This window comes from Mizuhopecten yessoensis, unplaced genomic scaffold (assembly GCF_002113885.1).
Source record: "Mizuhopecten yessoensis strain PY_sf001 unplaced genomic scaffold, ASM211388v2 scaffold3339, whole genome shotgun sequence".
NCBI lineage: Eukaryota > Metazoa > Mollusca > Bivalvia > Pectinida > Pectinidae > Mizuhopecten > Mizuhopecten yessoensis.
Window position 1 is genome coordinate 593635 of NW_018404995.1, and position 19005 is coordinate 612639.

General features: G+C 36.4%; 1 protein-coding gene across 3 annotated transcripts in view; it reads right to left on the reverse strand.

The window, feature by feature from the left end:
* Positions 1–985: 985 nt before the first annotated feature.
* Positions 986–19005, reverse strand: part of LOC110447384 — a 43960-nt gene continuing 25940 nt past the window's right edge. For all 3 annotated transcript variants that reach the window (XM_021493029.1, XM_021493031.1, XM_021493030.1), the window contains 4 exons: positions 16942–18677; positions 3546–15144; positions 3080–3206; positions 986–2890 (listed from right to left, as the gene is read on the reverse strand). In XM_021493029.1, coding sequence (XP_021348704.1) covers positions 3081–3206; positions 3546–15144; positions 16942–18677 — 13461 coding nt within the window. In that variant the 3' untranslated portion in view covers positions 986–2890; position 3080. The remainder of the gene's footprint in view (positions 2891–3079; positions 3207–3545; positions 15145–16941; positions 18678–19005) is intronic.

Below are 19005 nucleotides of genomic sequence, written 5' to 3' on the forward strand. Positions count from 1 at the left end.
TGCAAAATACATAACATTGAGTCACAATGCCTTTACACAGTAATAAATTATATGAACTATATGCATATAACATTGAGTCACAAATATTGATATTGATTTTCATTAATGTAATTCTGGTTAAACATTTAAATCGAGAAATACAATTCATTACAAACCCCACCATATCTGTTCAAACATGGGTATTAATCTTCATTCATGTAATAAGAGCTTACTATATCAATCAATAATTTATCGTATTACAAATCTCACCATATCTTTTCAAACATGGGTATTGATTTTCATTAATATGATACAAGTATAACATATATATAAAAAAAAAAAATCCATCATATTACTTACCATACCATATCTTTTTGAATATGGGTATTGATTTTCACTAATGTAATAAGTGCTTAATATATCAAAAAGGAATTTATCGTATTACAAATCTCACCATATCTTTTCAAACATGGGTATTGATTTTCATTAATGTAATAAAAGTATAACATTTATATAAAAAAATCCATCATATTATTACCCACCTCATATATTTTTGAATATGGGTATTTATTTTCACTAATGTAATAAGTGCTTAATATATCAAAAAGGAATTTATCGTATTACAAATTTCACCATATCTTTTCAAACATGGCTATCGATTTTCATTAATGAAATATGTGCTTAATATATCTATCAATAATTTATCGTATTACAAATCTCACCATATCTTTTGAACATGGGTAATGATTTTCATTAATGAAATAAGTGCTTAATATATATATCAATAATTTATCGTATTACAAACCTCACCATATCTTTTCAAACATGGGTATGGATTTTCATTAATGTAATAAGGGCTTAATATATCTGTCGAGGATTCATTATATAACAAACTTCACCATATCTTTTCAAACATGGGTATTGATTTTCATTAATGTAATAAGGGTTTAATATATCTGTCGAGGATTCATTATATAACAAACTTCACCATACCTTTCAAACATGGGTATTGATTTTCATTAATGAAATAAGTGCTTAATATATCTATCAATAATTTATCGTATTACAAATCTCACCATATCTGTTCAAATATGGGTGTTGATCTTCATTAATTTAATAAAACTTACAGTTATATAACAAGAAGTATGATATATTATATATGAACAAGTCTTTCAAACATTGGTATACTGAGGGTATCAGTTATAAATGACAAGTAATGTGACAAGTTTCACCACATCTTTTCAAACATAAGTTCTGAACATCAATTGCCACTCGGAAATCATTTGGATATACATTGTGTATATTATTTCTACATACATTATGATATCTATAATATCCTTTATACAAAGAACTGAAACTATCCAAACATATTCTATTGTACATGTATGATATTCATACTACATATCTACATAAAGCATCGCGCCGCAATGCATATCCAGTCCTATCATAGAAAAAATAAATGAATTGCAATAGCAATACGTTATCTGATGAACAATAATTGTTCTATGCATATTTGATAAGAATGTGCTGCTTTACTATATATTGAATATACATGGCACGGATTCACAATAATGCGAATCCATTTTGTTATTTTTCATTCTATATTAACTATCGTAAGTCATAATGCACTTTCAGAATTATCATGATATTTATACTACACGCACATAACTTTAAGCTACGTTGTATTTCCACTAGTATGTTGTGTATATACATGGTACCACAGAAGAAAACATTAAGTCACCGTTCCTATTCACTGAACTATATATCTCATGTACATAAGAATGAATCACGATTCATTTTCATTTATATAATTTATATCTTCTATAAAAACTCATTGATTCAAAATATTCATACATTATACTACGGACAATGCACTGAGTCAAACAATGGATACATTTACGTAATAATTATCTTAAATATACAGAACATTGAGTCACCAAGCCAGACTACTTATGACATGTTTATATTGATTAAAATGCTTTGTATATATAACAATGTATATCCAGCATAATATGAACTCATTAACTCTTTTAATTACAATGCATATCCTATGTAAGTACATTTTCTTTATATATAATTCACAATGCATATTTATATTTACAAGTTTAATCATGTTAACAAGATATTGAGTCAAAGCATATAATATCTAACAGATTTATCCCACACGCGTTGCAGGATGTCATATGCTGTATGTTCATATCATTTTTGTATTATTTCAAAGCATTGAGGAAAAAAACCACCCATGTTTTCCACTTATCTCTACTAAAAACAAATCATTAAGCCACAATGCATCTAAGTTTTCCTCATATCTGTTATATTTACAAAGCACCACTACAGCGAAATAGATGAAGCTGTTAAAAACTTTGCTGACGTGAAAACCTGTTTTAACCCCGATCCTTATCACATTGCACCAATGATTGTATTTTATATGCAGTACTGATAATTGATTACATACTATACATTATAAACTCTTAATAATAATATTTAAACAAGACAAAAAAATCAATGCTGCAGCAAATATGTTTACTTACACTGTCATTTCTATGTATGAAAATTTAAATCAGTACAATTCAGCACTGTCTCAATAGCAAATCGTCCTCTGTTGCATATTCCATATTGTATAAACTGATAAGGATGAAGTGTATTAACATAAATTGTACCTTTTAAACTAGACAAACGTGTATATAAAAATTAAATATTTTACAAGTATGTGAAAAAATGTTTCCATAACAAGAAGCTTTAAAGCTTCTCCTGTGCATTTGCAAGAAACATCGCTATTGTAAGTTAAAAGTATATTCAGTGTTTCGAGTACACACTCAGAGCTATGTGAACGATTCCTTTCAAGGATTGGATGATTACTGTGTCCAGCCACCTGTTTATTACGATGTTAGACATCGTACGTATGATGAACCTGTGATGATATAAATATACATGAGGATACATTTAAAAAAAGAAACGCATCTAAATATGAAAGCAGTACTTTTGAAGATAACGTACTTAACTGCATACAATTATACATCTAACATATAGTAACTTGAACTTGAACATTACTATTAATCTTAAAAAGGAATAAATTAAATTTCAAAATGTAATACCATACCTTACGTCTTTCCGATGAGTTTTGACACCAATTTCCTTCGTTTTTTCACGGGTTGTGTACGAGTCGTCATTTTTTCTTTGAAAACAGCAGACGCCAAGGTGATCCGCATCTCGCTTGCCTGTTTCTCCTATTTAACACAATTTTGAAATTACCGACATTGGTATAATTTCGTGGTACTTTATACAAGGAAATTATCGCCCATCAACAATTCTACATTTGTCTTTAGTGGTTAAGTCAATTTTCGTTTTCACCAATTGCTAATGTAAATTTTGGTAATTTGTGTTCTGAAAAAATATGTAGAAATATAGTCTTGGAATCAGAACTTTGATTAACGAAAGTCGATTATAAATCATTTAACACAACGTACTTTAAGGAAATATATATATACACTTGACCAATTTTTTTGTTTTTCATTTTCATTTATTGGTCATTAACCAAAATAGCTTTTGCATTCTTCCATACTTACTTCAATTGCTTGTTTGATTAGTTCCATCGTTTCATATAAATGTTCCACAAGACACTCTGGAGAGAGAACCTGCTGTAAAGCCATGGCTTCCTTACTAGTCTCGTCGATGGCCCCATTTCTAACGTCAATGTCCTGTCTCCAATAGATTGGGTCCATTAAATATTTGACCAAGGGTCGATTCAATTGGACATTAACGTCGTTTGTTGAAAAGTTCCTGTGCACAAATACTTTCAACACTCTGTCTACTATCTCCAGAGAAGAATGTTGCTGCTTCGCTGTCTGGAAATGTTGCCGAATCTCGCTGGTCACATGCACACGAAACACTTCACCAAGGGTGTCGCTGATTTCGTCTCCGCTTCTTAATTCCATCCACTCATACAACGCCACGACATGACAAAGTTTGATTAAGGTTTCCGGCTCAGGCAAGAGATGAACGATTGATTTGTAATTGACATAATTCTTCCATGCCGCAAGATAGTCAACGAGAGAAGTCTGGGAATCTCCCCCAGTTTTGTTCAGAAGTGACAGTACGATTCCTATCTGTGACAGAAGCTGCATTGTGTGAGAGGGATTTCTTTTCCATTTATACTCAATCCCTTGTTTAAGTTCCATTGTTAGGGGCACTTGCGGTGTTAATTTACGGCTGATTCGTTGTAGTAAGGTAACGCTGTTCCTGAACAGTTCGTCCGCGAACACGATTAGTGGAATCGTCTCGGTGTTTGTGATAAAAGATTTTCTGAACACGAGTTCGTGAGCGACTTCCATTTCTACCTTATGAAAATCATACAAAATACTACTCCCTTTTCCAGAGTTGGGTTTACATTGTGCAAACCGTAAGAAATCGTCGGTCCATTTAAATGATATAACATCGGCTGATGTTACGTCCAGAACAGACACGCACCGCACCACTGCTGCATCTGGACCACACGACAAGACGCTGAAGTCAGGATAGTCTGATGAACGTGAAATATCCATTGCTTCAAGAAGAATGTTGTTTTGTATAGAAATGAGAACTTCCAAAACTTGGTGAATTGGTGAGTTTTTGTCTATAAGCAAGCAGCTTGACGCACACGAATTTATTGTCATCAATTCCATGTCTGGCAATGAGGGTGATATTTCTAAAAGCAATTCTCTATTTTCTCTGAGTATGTTCCATGCAATTTTAAGATTGCCAAACTTTTGTTTTAATCTAGCGTTTGAGTTATCTTCATCGACCATACTGAGAAATTTTGCGATGGTTTGTTCTGTACACTCACATTTTCTTACTTTGTAACTCATACAATTTACAACTGCTAGATGCCATTTCAAAATATCTGTGATATATTTTGGCAGTGAAAGAATTTGCCGATTACTCAAAGCTACACGCAAAAATGCGCTTTCTGATTGATCAAGTAATGAGAGTTCAGCAGTAAGGTTTTCCACTGATACATTGTCCGATGGAACGTACAGAGTGTACCTGTAATCGATCTCTAGCGCATGTTCAATACTATTTTGGAGACCCCTACGATTTGCGAATTCTGCACGGTGTTCGGCTAACGTTTCGTGTCGATTCCTTAAAAAATCGTTACAACACTTTGTGAAGACTTGAAACTTTGTGATAAAATTGGAATCACTTGGAATGAGAAGCTGGAGAGACATATCCTTGTTTGCACAAAGAAATAGGTTTAAGAGACAACATAAATCTGAATGACTGATGTTCAACTGCTGACACAATATTTTCCAATCTGTCCTGACAAGTTTGTGAAGAGTTCTTGATACGTTGGATTCATCATCACTTGAACTGACTATTGCTGCAATCTTGGACTCATTGCAAAGACGTAAAGCAAGAGAACAGATTAGACTTCCATTAACCAGCAATCTGTATATCAAATATGATAATAAGGAATCCGTGTGTTTTTCTGTACCATTTAGTATGGATGCAACTTTCATGTTTTCTGTAGAATGCTGCTTCTGTTTACATGATGGACAGATATCTGTAGATGCAACATAAATCACTCTACATGGACATTTCCTGCAAGAAAACTTTTCCCTGATATTTTGTGCTATACTGGTTTTTAGAATCTGTACTGGATGACTGTCAAACTGATCAGGTTTGTGAATGCAGTCATATAAGGTATGCCCTGGTTTTCCATATAGGGTTGTTATAAACATCATGTGCATTAAAACAGAGACAATTTGTGGATCGGGCTCCTCAATTTCAGTGTTAAGATGAAACAGGTAATGGCTAAAATCTATGTGTCCACATAAGTACGGCAACAGTTCCACATGTTCCTTCGGAAGGCTATGTTTTGGTATCAACTGACATACTGCTGCCACAAACTTTTTCGCGGACTCTGGTAAGGGTACAAACATTCTCTTAAAAAATATTGCCAATATGATCCTTTCGATATGGAGTGCCTTGTCAACATCTGTTGCCATTTTATCACAAAATCTTTTGAGTTGCTCTTCGGAATTTGGCCACTTGTTGCATGCATCTTCGACTTCTTCTACCGCTTCCGCTGAACAATAGAATTCCAATGGATTGAATTCTAAGCAAACAGTTGTGAGATCTTTTGTCCATTCAATATGTTTGACTGTTGACATAGAAATTTCTAGGTGTTCCCCAAGCTTTTGGACATTTCGAAGCCCAGCGATTTGTTTCAACCGTCGTAGGAAATATAGCAAAGGTCCATATCTCATGGGATCCCCACAATCAGTTGGTGGCTCAAGTAATGCATTTAAATTCTGTAGCATTGCTTGATTATCCTCAATGTTAAATTCTGTTTGCAATGCTATTCCTGCTGATATATCCAGTGTATGGCGAATTAAAGCAGAGCTAAAGATTTGTATCAACGGAACATTGTCTTCCTCATCTATTGACACCATGCTTAATGCCGTTTCTAATGATTCCATACATACAGAATATTGTGAACTGTCGATGTCATCTTCCTCGAAAACTGTTTTTTGAATAATTTGTACCAAAAGAACGCTCAGTCCTTCAAACAACATTCCGTTTGGAGAAATTGAACTGAGACAATCTTGAAGCGATTTGCAAAATGCATTGCTTTTCCAGTGGTTATTTCCATCCTGTATAGACGAAAATAAATCTTCATCTTCTGCTTGTTGTGATGCTATTGCAATCTGAAGTATGGATCCAATAAAATGGAAATCAGGTAACAGAAAACTTGAATTATGATTACAGGCGTCCTCTTTTTCGATCCATTCTAAAAACCAGATGAATATATCGTCATTTTCGGATTGCGTTTGAATACAGCGGTACATGTACAGTGATATAATCTTCTTTAGTTTGAGGGATGGAATGTTGTTGTTGTCATTTATCAATTTTTTAAGAAGGTTAAAAACCTCATTAAAAATTTCTTTGTCATTTAATTCTGATTGCTGCAGAAGATCTCCAACAGTAGTCAATAGATTTGCATCGAGGTTGTACGGAACGATCAATATCGCAGCTAGATCTGAGCAGAAACGCAGCTTGTGGTTCATCGGTAAATCCGAAGATATCTGACCAATCAACGGCAATGCGCGACTCACACTGTGTTTCCATTTTTCAAAACCGATGGCATGAACATTGTGTGTTGAAGGTAAAAGCATATTACCAACAAGCAAAATCAGTTTGTCTATCATGTTCAGCTCTGATGTTAAATCGTCACTGTTTTCGCTCTCCTCCATATCAGTTATCTGTTCATCACTTCGTTCATTTTCCTCCTCCGAAGCGTACGAATCCAATTGTTCTTGGTCCGAATTGAGCTTTGAAATGACATCATGGATATGCAAATCCTCGGATCCACTGGTGCACGCAAGAGCAAGAATTTTCACTATGCAGTCTAATCTATCCGTATAAGTCCAGTATACTGCATGCAACATGACGACTGAATCTAGAAAGGTTTCTTTTTCCCATGTTATCGTGCTATTAATTGCCCACTGTAATGATTCTGCTGGCCTTATGTCTTTTGATGAATGTGAGAATGTCATAAAATTGCAAAAGTCATGGAAATAATCTTGGATCATTCCTTCATATCCAGCCTGATCTAGTTCAGCTAAGTGTGTATTTGACGTAATAATGTCCCTATATCCATCCAACACGGCATGTACGATTTCAATAGGGTTTTCCTCGTCGTCGACATATTCTTTGCTTTGTGCTTTGACTTTTCTAAGCATTTGTAGAAAGTCATCCCTTAGTTCTTCAATTTCTAGCATTATATGGTTACCGAATGGTACTTTGCGCACAGTAGCTGGCGTTGTGCAGCTGTAACACTCCGGACCAGATGGTAACGGAATGCTTTCAAAATTGCAAATCTCTTTATTGCTAGCAAGATACTCCCAGGTTTTCTGCCTATGACTGCTTTTGGCATCTTGAATGAATAAAGATTCCAGGCAGCCTTCTTGTTCCATCTTGAATACAAAAACTGCCACTGGTTTTCTGATAATGTCCTGTATATGACTTTCAATAGCTCCGATGTATGTTCCCGCGCTGATCAAGGCATGCTCGTCAGATGCAATGTTGAATTCCCAATTAACCTCATCTTCCACTAAGTTTTCTACTTGGGAATAGACGAATTCATCGATCATTTTCATGAGAAGAGAAGACGACTGCAGGTGTTCTATGGCCTGTTCCAACTCAAATACATGACGATCTTCATGACTATACTGTATTCTAGTAAATGCCCATAGCAGTTGTTCCTTAATAAAATTATGTAAGGGACGCATGTTTGAGATAATTTCTGTGAGTGTTCGGTTTTTTAGGTCAAGTATACTTTTATCCGGTTTCTCAAGCGTGTCAAGCATTACGATGCTCCATTCGGACATGAAATGTATTTGTGAGATTTTTGACTCACTGCGATCGCCAATACCAAGATGGACAAGCAAGTACACATACTTATGAGTTTGTTGTTCTGCTGAAAGCTTCGCATATTCCCTTTTTTTGTGCTCAACGGTAATTTTTGTGAGAAAAAAATGTTGCATGTCATACCGAGAATCGAACTGAAGAAATAGAAATTCACCATCATTTTCAAAGAATTTATCTATTGCGTTGGTTAAATCCTTTTCTGACCGGAATGCTCCAATTTTCTCTACACTTAAGTTGTGTTTGTCTAGGAGACTATGGATGTTGATATGCATACTACTATGTGTAAATATGACACACAGTTCCTCACCTTGATTTGTTTGCATTAATTCAGAGCAAAGTGTGCTGTCTAATGCTGTATGTTGGGCTGTCAAGAACGATTCTAAACCTTCATGTAAAGGAAGCCTAAAGTACTCATCTGTCAACATTTGCACTTTTGTTGGTTGCTCACTCGAAAGAGTTGATCGACTTGCTCTGACAATTGCATCTGGAAAAACCAACGGCAGAATACGATGCAAACATAAACTAATGATATCACCCATGTTATCTTTGTCCGTTGTTTCCTTGACATTGAGAAGAAGTGAAAAGAGCACATCTGTTTCATAAATGGGCAATGCGTTTGAAACAGTGAAGGAAGTACCAGGAACTTCAAAAACAGCGCATAGTAGAGTTTCTAATTCTGATATGTTTGTTTTATCTTCTGGAGAAAGCAGGTCACCAAATCGAAATTGTTGTTTTTCAAATCTGTTAAGAAACGGTGGATCAGAATAGTCCAAATTCATCTCTTCCACCAGGACTACACACTTAAAATCATCATTCACGTGACACATGGGATTACTGTACGGGCCTAGTGCCACTCTGCAATTCTTCTTTTTCCCAACAACGGTGTAGTTCTGATTCAGCATATCATATAAACTACCATAGATATTCTCAAGGTCTTTCAGAATCAAAGCTATTCCTTGTTCCATGCAAAGAATGATTCTACTTAAGATACGATAGTTATAATCGTCTGTCAAGTCATCTTCAAACTGACTTCCAAACATCATTACATATTCCTTTCCACATTCTTTCAGCAGCTGGTCTAACTTGCCTATAACTGCATCCCCCTGTGTTATAAGCATCAGATGTCGACAAGACACATCCTGTACGTTAGCTCTTATGAGATCCAGAACAGGAATACTCATTTTACAGGTTGTCTCGAGATGCTTTTGAAATATACCCATCATACTTGTCATTTCAGTGGGCAGACCACCAAAATTTCTCAAAAGTCCATGGGTAATGATGTCAGTTTTCTTACTTTCCATAATCTCGGATTTAGAAATGGCAGTACATCTGCTTATGTATTTTGTAAGAGAGTAGTAATCTCTCAGGCCATGAAAGTTTTTGAATCTCTGACTCAAATTGTACTCATTGAAAGCGGATGCTAAAGCTTTCAAAGTAATTAAAACATCGTCTTTGAGAAAACGTGATTCGTCAAAAGACCAGACTTGTGTTGCGTTTTGTGTTGCTGGCATCAAAGACTGGCTGATTGATTTGGCTGTTTCGTACAGCTCACCAACATCCATTTCAGGCCTAGACAGATGTAAAGCACGATTCATTTTAGCAGCATCAAGTGCCCAGTTTGATATTCCAACTACTGCTACATCCGGATTCTTTTTACCGTCAGGCTCTAGTAAACCATGAAGGACTTTCAATGGATTAAACCTTGATATTTCTGCAAGACCTATTTCATCAAGTATTACAACTGACAATACGTTGTCGTGTGTGTTCCGGTCTTGATATCGTTTTGCTTTTTCAAAAACTTTTACAATTCCATCAGATGTTGATGACTCTGAACCCTGAAATGACACACAGAACAGCTGTGGTAGCGTTTTGAAGAAGTCATTTTTTGAATCCTTTCCACGCAAGTTACTACGAATAAGCTGCATTGATAGTGATTTACTACAACCAGGCTTACCGACGATGAATACCGGGATTTTGTTTAAAATGCTAACAAATATAACAAAGACGTTTTCACGCAGTGCTGTGTTGCGTGCTATTCCTTCTGGTATCTCCATTCTGTTAAGGATATCATTCTGTTCGGTATTTATCATTTCTGTGATATGTGTTTCATCCACAATGTTGAGTTGTTTAGGAAATATGGACGCCATTTTGATTCTGTAATCCTTCCTTCTATCTGCATTACATATTCTGCTGTGGTAAGACATTGCCATTGCCAACACTACTGCTTTCTTTTCTAATTCATGAATAACATGTGTTTTACACTCCTTTTCTGTCAACATGTCGATGAACCATTTCAAAAGTCTAATTGTCCTGTCGACATCCCGAAGACTGACAGAGTAATCTGCATGTTCCGAATCTCTGGTGAATATCTGGGACACACTAAGTAATTCAGTAAGTGTTTCTGACAATCCTGGTGATTTCAGTACATTTCCAACCATTGTTCTGATATATCTTCTTTCATCGGTATCGCTTAATCTGCCATAATCCCAAACAAAATCCATAAGTGATTCAGGAAGTGGATGTACTCTATATACTAATCTGGATAGCTCATCTTCCCTTATTTTCCCCTGCAATCCTTCAGTATGAACAGCGTCTCTAGGTCTCAGGCGATATGGGTTACATGCTGCAATAATTGATATATTTGCCGATAGTGTTTTCCCATGGTACCGATGGTGGCATAGCATATCTGTGATAACACCTAGGTGGTCACATGTGTTTATTTCATCCAGAAACACCCACTTGCGAGTAGATAAATTTTTATGCGCCACGTTTTGAATGTTGTCAATTTTTGAGATAATTTCCTCTTCTGACGTTCCGGCATGAATACTCAACACATCCAGCTCTATTCCCGAAATAGTGGACAGATATTTAACAAGGGACGTTTTTCCACATCCGGTTTCACCCATGATAACAACGGGGACATTCGACTGAAGTCTCATAACTACTAAAATCATTTTTAGAAGATTGTCAGGTGTCAAGGCGTATGATAATGCCAGTGAAGACAGCATGTCTTTTTGGGGAAGACTTTTACTCGTGAATCTCACGATAATGCGCTGAAGTTCCTCAACTGATGCTTTCTCTAGGTTATCAAATGATTTTTTCATCTGACTTTGGAAAAGGTTTTTAACTGTCGCTGGTACTTGTGTTATTTTCCTGAACAAAGCGGACACTGTTTGCATGTCATGGTGAAATATCACAACAAGGTGGTTGCTTTCTTCCCATTGGATCATCCCCTGAACTCTCTGTGCCAGCATTGCTGCAGTGCTTAACTGTTCAATATTTTCAGTCCGAGTGTTTAAGACGACCGCAGCCTGAGAGGTGCGACAAGTACCAATCGATCTCGTTGCGAATTCCTTTGAAACCTCCACGATGATTTGGACCAGGTTTGACTTTAATGTGTGATTACCCGTATCTCCAAGTATTGCGTTGATGCTTGATTGTCTGAAAAAGATACTTGCTGACATCTTTTTCAGCTGATCGGCAAGAACTTTTACAAAAATTCCCACTAGTGTGAATGACATGTCACTCGCAGACGAGAAATATTTTTGAAGTAATTGAATGCATGTCCTTTTTTCGAGAGGAAGCACCTTGCTACTACCGTGGAAATATATATCTGTGTTGTCTAATTTGTGAGTTTCCAAATGATTCAAATATTGACACACTACCTGTAAAGGACTGTTAACATCTGACGTAGTTTTCATGTTAGTATATTCTTCCCACTGTAATGTTCTGCGTTTGAAATGAATGGCTGTCGACAAACCGTCAATTAAAGTATTGTTAATTGAATTGGCTATTTCTATACAAATAAAGTCAGTTGGGATAGCATATGCATATGTTCCTGCAGCGACAAATCCTGTTACAATCAATTGAAACAAGACCAAATCTAAAGCCATTGGATCATTTATCATTCCAATATCAATATGCAACAAATGATGTGGTCTCAAATTCAGATCCAAAAGTAGCTTTACAATTTTGGATTTGTCAAACAAACCACTCACATGAAGAGTTTTCACGCTTTTTGAATGCTTTGATGCAATGTCATACACAGTTTCGGTTTTTCCAAGACCAGGTATGTCTGACGTAACAGTGGTAACATTTGGCCATTTTGATTCGAAACATTTCCTAAGTTGTATTTCAGTCAATGGTCTAATTCCAGTAACGTTATCATGGAACCATTCAAGAAAGGTACACTGATCTCTTCCTTTGCAGACTATTGCCAGAAGATATTTTTCTTCTCTAGGAAGGCATTGAAGTAAACGGGTGAGTTTGAATTGCAGCTCATATGAGAGTAACTCGGCATTTACTATGCAAAATAATCTTCTTTGCAAGGCACTTTTTGCTATTACTAGACACCTGTTGATTAACAGGCACAGTTCATCTTGTGTCGTTTGACTGTTGCAAAATAACAGTTGGTTAGACTCTGGAAGAAACCCTGTCGTATTTTGATGTAACGCTAGAACAGTGTGAAGCACTGAACGGCTCCCTTGCTCTAAAACAGAAATGTGAAGTTTGCCTTCTAAAACGGTATCTGTTAATTTGACATTTCCACGTTCTATTTCCAAAAAGGTCCTACTCATTGGAACAATCGTTTCAAAAACAATCTGAACAGAATGACCTGTTTTGTAGAGTTTGTTTTCCATGTTGTCTTCCATTGTCATTGAAGTATACTTTTCGCGGAGAGTGTCTAGATCAGTAAGGTTTACGTTTGGATTTACATATTTCAGAATATTAAAAACTCGGTTACCATTAGTTCCCCGCTCTAAAAACGATTGCAATACAGGAAGGTGTTCCGATGATATATAATTCATAAAGTAAAACTGTTCTCTGTTTTGACTCAGTAGAGATCCCCATTCTGAGAGTTCATTTGTAAGTTTGTCTAGAATATGCTTTGCTTCTTTTGGTTTAACCACTTGTGTGGAGTGACTACACCAATAGAAATGTCCAAGAGCCTTTAGTGAATCAAACTTGTCTACTATTGCAAATAATGTGTCGACCAGTGACGAAAAATTGGACAAATGTTCTGTCAGTTTAGACCTACGAGTTTCCTTTCGACTAGAACGTCGTTTTTCCTCTGTGTTCATTATCAGTAGCGCACGACTTCGGAGATCACTCAAACGGGACTGACTGTACTCAAACACTTTTTTGTCCTGCTTCCACTCAACACTCAACTCACATGGTCGTTTGTTCACATATATTCGAAAGACGCCGCCATGATTTATCATTTTGATTACCTCTTTAGTATTTTCCTCTTTGTTTGCAACATTATAGTATAGTGACTTCAGGCTATGGACATTATCCATACACATCCGAATCTTAGCAGGGATCTGTTTTACTCGGCAAGTTGCATAGCTCCTTGTAAAAGCATCAATGAATGCCCTGACATTATGCTCAAAGTCCATTTTCAGTACAGGAAGTAAAAACTGTTTGATATCAATTAAATCGGAAACAGTGGATTCACAAACAAACTGTTCGGAATGTTCCTCTACGGCATCGATTAGATTGCGTAAGTCCTCATTTAAAACTTCTCGTAAAAATGCTACTAATGAGGACGAACGTACGAGTTCTCTGATGATAACTATAAGCTCATCATCTATTTCCTTTGTAGCATCTTTTAGTATTTGAACAGCTTCACCAACATCCCTTAACAACAGGTCATCACTCTGTTTACACAGATTATCAAATTCACAAATTGCGCGATGGAATATTTCATCGGTCGTCGAATCTAACTTAAACGCTTTCAACGTGTCTTTAATTGCATGGAACCTATCCTCATACTGGGGATATTCTTCAAAATTTGTTAGTGCCTTCTTTATATTCGATCCTAATGTTATGTGGGCGCGTTTTGCGGTTTCCATCTCCTTTTGGATATCGGCTTCGTTCTGAAAATAAGAAACAACGTCAGATATGCTTGTCCCCTCGAGCTTTGACATATTTCCCCACCATTTCTTGTAAACCTCAAGGACAGGTCCGCAAAGTAAGTTGACAAATAATCGAATAGCCTTTCGGGAATCGTCTTCGTCATCTCTACACGGCGGGAGATCAGAGGAAAACAGCCATCTGATGTCCTCAACAGCATCAATCTGGAGAGTTTCCCCTGAGTCAGTCTCCATCAATGCACCACACCAGTCATCAAAATTTTGACCAAGCCGATTAAGGACAGCATTCCAGTACATTTGAGATTCGGATAGGAGGAAATCTACAGTAGTCAAGTCCTTATGCATTTCTGTTACCCATTCGGTAAAGTTCTCCAGTTCTGCAAATCCTATACTATCATTTGTGATATGATCAACATCAGACTGGATGCGATTTCTTACTACTTCAACTTGGGTCCTGAATGTTGCTCCAGTTCGTTTACAAACTACCTCAAGTAATATAGTCATGTTTCTCATATTCTTTAGCGTGGATTCTACCAACTCCTTAGAACTGTATAATTTTGTAATAATCGCTTTCACCTTATTGCGGTCATACATATTAGTAGGCAGTAGAATCTTCATCTGAGGCACTATTTTTAAAGTTTTGAGCAGTCTACAGGAAACTGTTCCATCCATTATGCTTTTAACTACATTATGCAGTGCCTTTTCTGAATGTGAATACAGTGCATCTTTGATAAGCTGTTCCTTCTTCGTTCCTTCGGCATCAAACAGAACTTTCCAAAGTGTTGAACACTCGAGCAAAACCAAGAAAGTGTCTTCTGATGTTGAGCTCTCGATTACACCTGACAGCTTCATCAAACTTCTACATATACCAAGGGTAACTCTGTGAAAAATACTACAGCTAATTAGAGGTTTAAAGTGTCTAAGTATGAAGTGTGCTTTCATCATAAAAATAGATACTTCTAAAATAAACTAGAGACTTGCTGGCCTTAACCGTCACATGCTTATAATTGTATTAAGCAAAAAAAGTTATTATAAAGAGAATCCCTCCATCGCAGGTAGCCACTGATCAAATATCATGATCCGAGGACTTTTGTTGTTATCTTGAGAAGAGCTCATTCAAAGATTGTAGAATATTAAACCTGAATAATTTTGAATGAAGGTGTATGCTATTTATTAGGTATTGAGAAGAGGTCTAATAATCATTTAAACAAATTTTCAAATATCATGATCCGAGGATTATTGTTCTTATCTTGAGAAGAGCTCATTCAAAGATTGTAGTACATAAGACATGAATATCCTTGAATGAATGTGCATGCTAGTTATTAGGTATTGAGAAGAGGTCCAATAAACATTTAAATACATTTCAAATAATGTATTTGTACAAATTTGTTAAACCCTCTTATCTCAGAAAATGTACTGTAGTCATTTAAGATTTTAACATATTTCAGCCCTGTTACCTGAATGTAATTGAATACAACACATATACTGTATGGTAGATCTGTGCATGACACATTCTCCAGCACCTAGTGTACAACTATACCACTAACAAGAGTGTGTGCTGACATGTCACTTTGTCAAGTTTTGCATGTACAAGTATACCACTTCTATCGTTGTCAGTACATGGCACATTTCGGTCATCGTACTTAACTGTATAGTCAAGAAGAACTCGTTTTAAAAAAAAAAGTAATATTTTTGATAGCACCCCCATCGACGGTAGCTGCAGGCCAAATATCACGAACATGTACTTTACAGTTACTGAAGTGGCCAAATGACATTTATTGCTCTAATGTAGTTTGGTTTCATATTTACGATGAAAGAACATATTTTATATTAAAATTTCCCCTTATTCTTTGTTAAGGATTTATACCCGTGAAGTCGTTGATCGGTCATGCGACAATTCATATTAACATATAAAATGTCTAAGCATAGAATTTTTGCTTAAAACAGTGCGACTGAAATCACAATAGCCATATCAGACGGGCAGTTTGAGAGCGTTTGTACCCTGGTGTGCTAGTAAACGCATGATCGACTGGGGTAATTTGTGTCTGACTTATACTAAGGGTCTTTCTATATATATATATCATTTACTTCGGGGCAATCCGTGGTTAAAGAATATAAGACTCTTTCATGCCAAGGGGTGTATGATAGGGAAATTCAATCCGAAGGTTTTTGCCAAATTTGAAAATCCGGAGGGGGGAATTTCCCTATCCTACACCCTTTGGCATGAAAGAGTATATTTCTCTCAATCCAACTTCCATAATAAGATCATTAATCATGAAAACGCGTTTGCACTGGCTACCATCTTGAAAATATCAATTTTCCCCTGAGATTTTTACACGAAAACGAATCAGTCAGCCAGATTTAGCATACCCCATATTTGTAAACCTTGTTTGCGCTGAAAAATTAATCTCGTTTTTCTAATTTGTACGGTAATTATATTGTAAAAGGTTTTAATTTCATCACGTCGCCTTTTTCGCACTGCGGCATCGGAGTTTCGCAAATTCGTGACGTCACGTCATTGTTGAACCATTGTGACGTCACGTCACATGAAATGGGGTGCAAGATAGAAATTTCCTACACCCCTTTTTTACCCTGGACAGCTCTATCTAACACACAGGGAGATGAGAGAAAGATGATCTACATCGCCAATTTAATTGAAGCTTCGGGTGATACTAACCTGGAGTGTATACGCAGTGGAGTGATGCAACCAGTGATATCCTTTATGATGTCGTTGACGGAAAAGCCACCCCTGTCATGTCCTCCTCGGATCAATGTCTTCATATGTGAGGCGAACTCTGTTTCTGCATATGGAATTTCCAGCTTTTCGATATCAGGTGTCGTCTGAATGTTTTCTCTCATTGTTCTTTTTCTCAGTATGTTTTGCATCTTGTCAGACAAAGGGCAGAGCATATCTTGCTTCGACTTCAAATACTGCGTTTGAGACATCTTACCAAGATGTCTATACACATGACAGAGATCTTGAGAGGAGATATTGCGATGGGATTTGCAATGATGGGCAATAATGTTGTCAAACCATTTAACCAATAACGAGTTTCCGGCGTCAGTGTCCAAGTGAACAAATTTGTCAGAATCCAGTATTGTCACTAATGATGAACAAATGTTCATGTTTTGAGCAGAAGCGATTGTTTGAATAAGAACGATTTGTTCTTCGAGTTGTGTAAAGATTGATGCATCCTTGTCAACGCAGACGTGCAAAATGTCATCCCAGTATTCACATTTACAGAACAAATCAGTTGATTGGATCACATGGATGATACTTTTTTCAAATTGAGAAAGAACTTCAATGGATTCTGGGGACACAGGACTTAACTGCATTAACTCCCATATCTTAAATAAACGTTTGAATCGATCCATGCGTTCTTTACTAGATTTGATGATTTCTAATTTTGTTCTGGTACACAACGCTGAGAGCGAAAGTTTTGTCATCTTATCCATCATTCCGTACTTTTTAAGCAGACGATTTGTGCAACTTACTAGAGACCTTAACTCTATATTTCTAAATACGATGTCCAGTAAATTTTTGTCTTCATTTGTATGCGATGTTTCTCTCTGGAACGAGTCCAATACTGAAACATCTTGCATTTCATCGACGGAAAATTGATACGTCGTACCTTTCCATTTCTCGGTGTAGACTTTGCTGAGAGAATACGATGGTAACAACGGGAAGGCAATATCCACAAATCCTACAAAACTTTTCCTGCTTTTGGATTCATGATATAAGTACAAATGCAATAATGTAGAAGCAACTTTATCAGCGCATGATCTTGTGAGATCATGTGAAGTAGAGCATGTTACTGCACCAAGGATGTCTGGAATCATTTTTTTCACAAATCGATGGTATGTGCTTGGTAAATTTGACAGAAATACCAAAAAACATAATGCACGTTCTCTTTTGTAAGATAAGTAATCTAACTGATTTTCGATAAAGTCTAATATGTCATTATTTCCATAAGCAAATTTCCAATCCTTTTGGAAGTTTTCAAGATCAATGATTGCTTGTTTAAGAGATACTTCCGCTACCGAAGTAATAATTGATGCACATACTTCGGCATAACCCTTGTATTGCAAGTAAATGTCATCAGTTACTAGAAAATCAAGACGTCTATTCGAATCGTTTTCATTTCGCTGAAACGATTTCGTAAATTCAGTTATATGTTCGTGATTGACAGTGGGAAAAATTATTCCGGTCACTATTTGCTTTTGTCTCCTTATTTTGAAACGAAATTTAAATCCTTGTCTCGTTGCTGGCACTGCGACATCCGCACTCCAGAGAGATGACTGTGGAAATCGGCGCAGAGGAATGTTATTTACGCCTTCACAATTTGTTTCCAGAAAAACATTTGATACTTGGTCGCTTACATGGTCTGGGATGAAAACTGAAAACAAAAGTTCCTGAAAAGGAAACATACGTGTTGTAGGGAAATGACTCATTCTAGTATGGGTTTTTAGGTCACCTGAGACAAAGTCTCAAGTGACCTATTGCGATCGCCTTTTGTCCGGCGTCGTCCGTCGTCCGTCCGTAAACAATTTACATTTTCGACTTCTTCTCCAAAACCCCTGAACCAATTTCAATGAAATTTTGCAGAAACCTTCCATGTCCAAAGATCAACTAAAATTGTGAATTATATGGTCCCCAGCCCCCAGGGGCCTGAGGGGCGGGGCCAAAAAGGGTAAAATTGACTAAAATTTCAAAAATCTTCCTCTCAAGATCCAGATATGG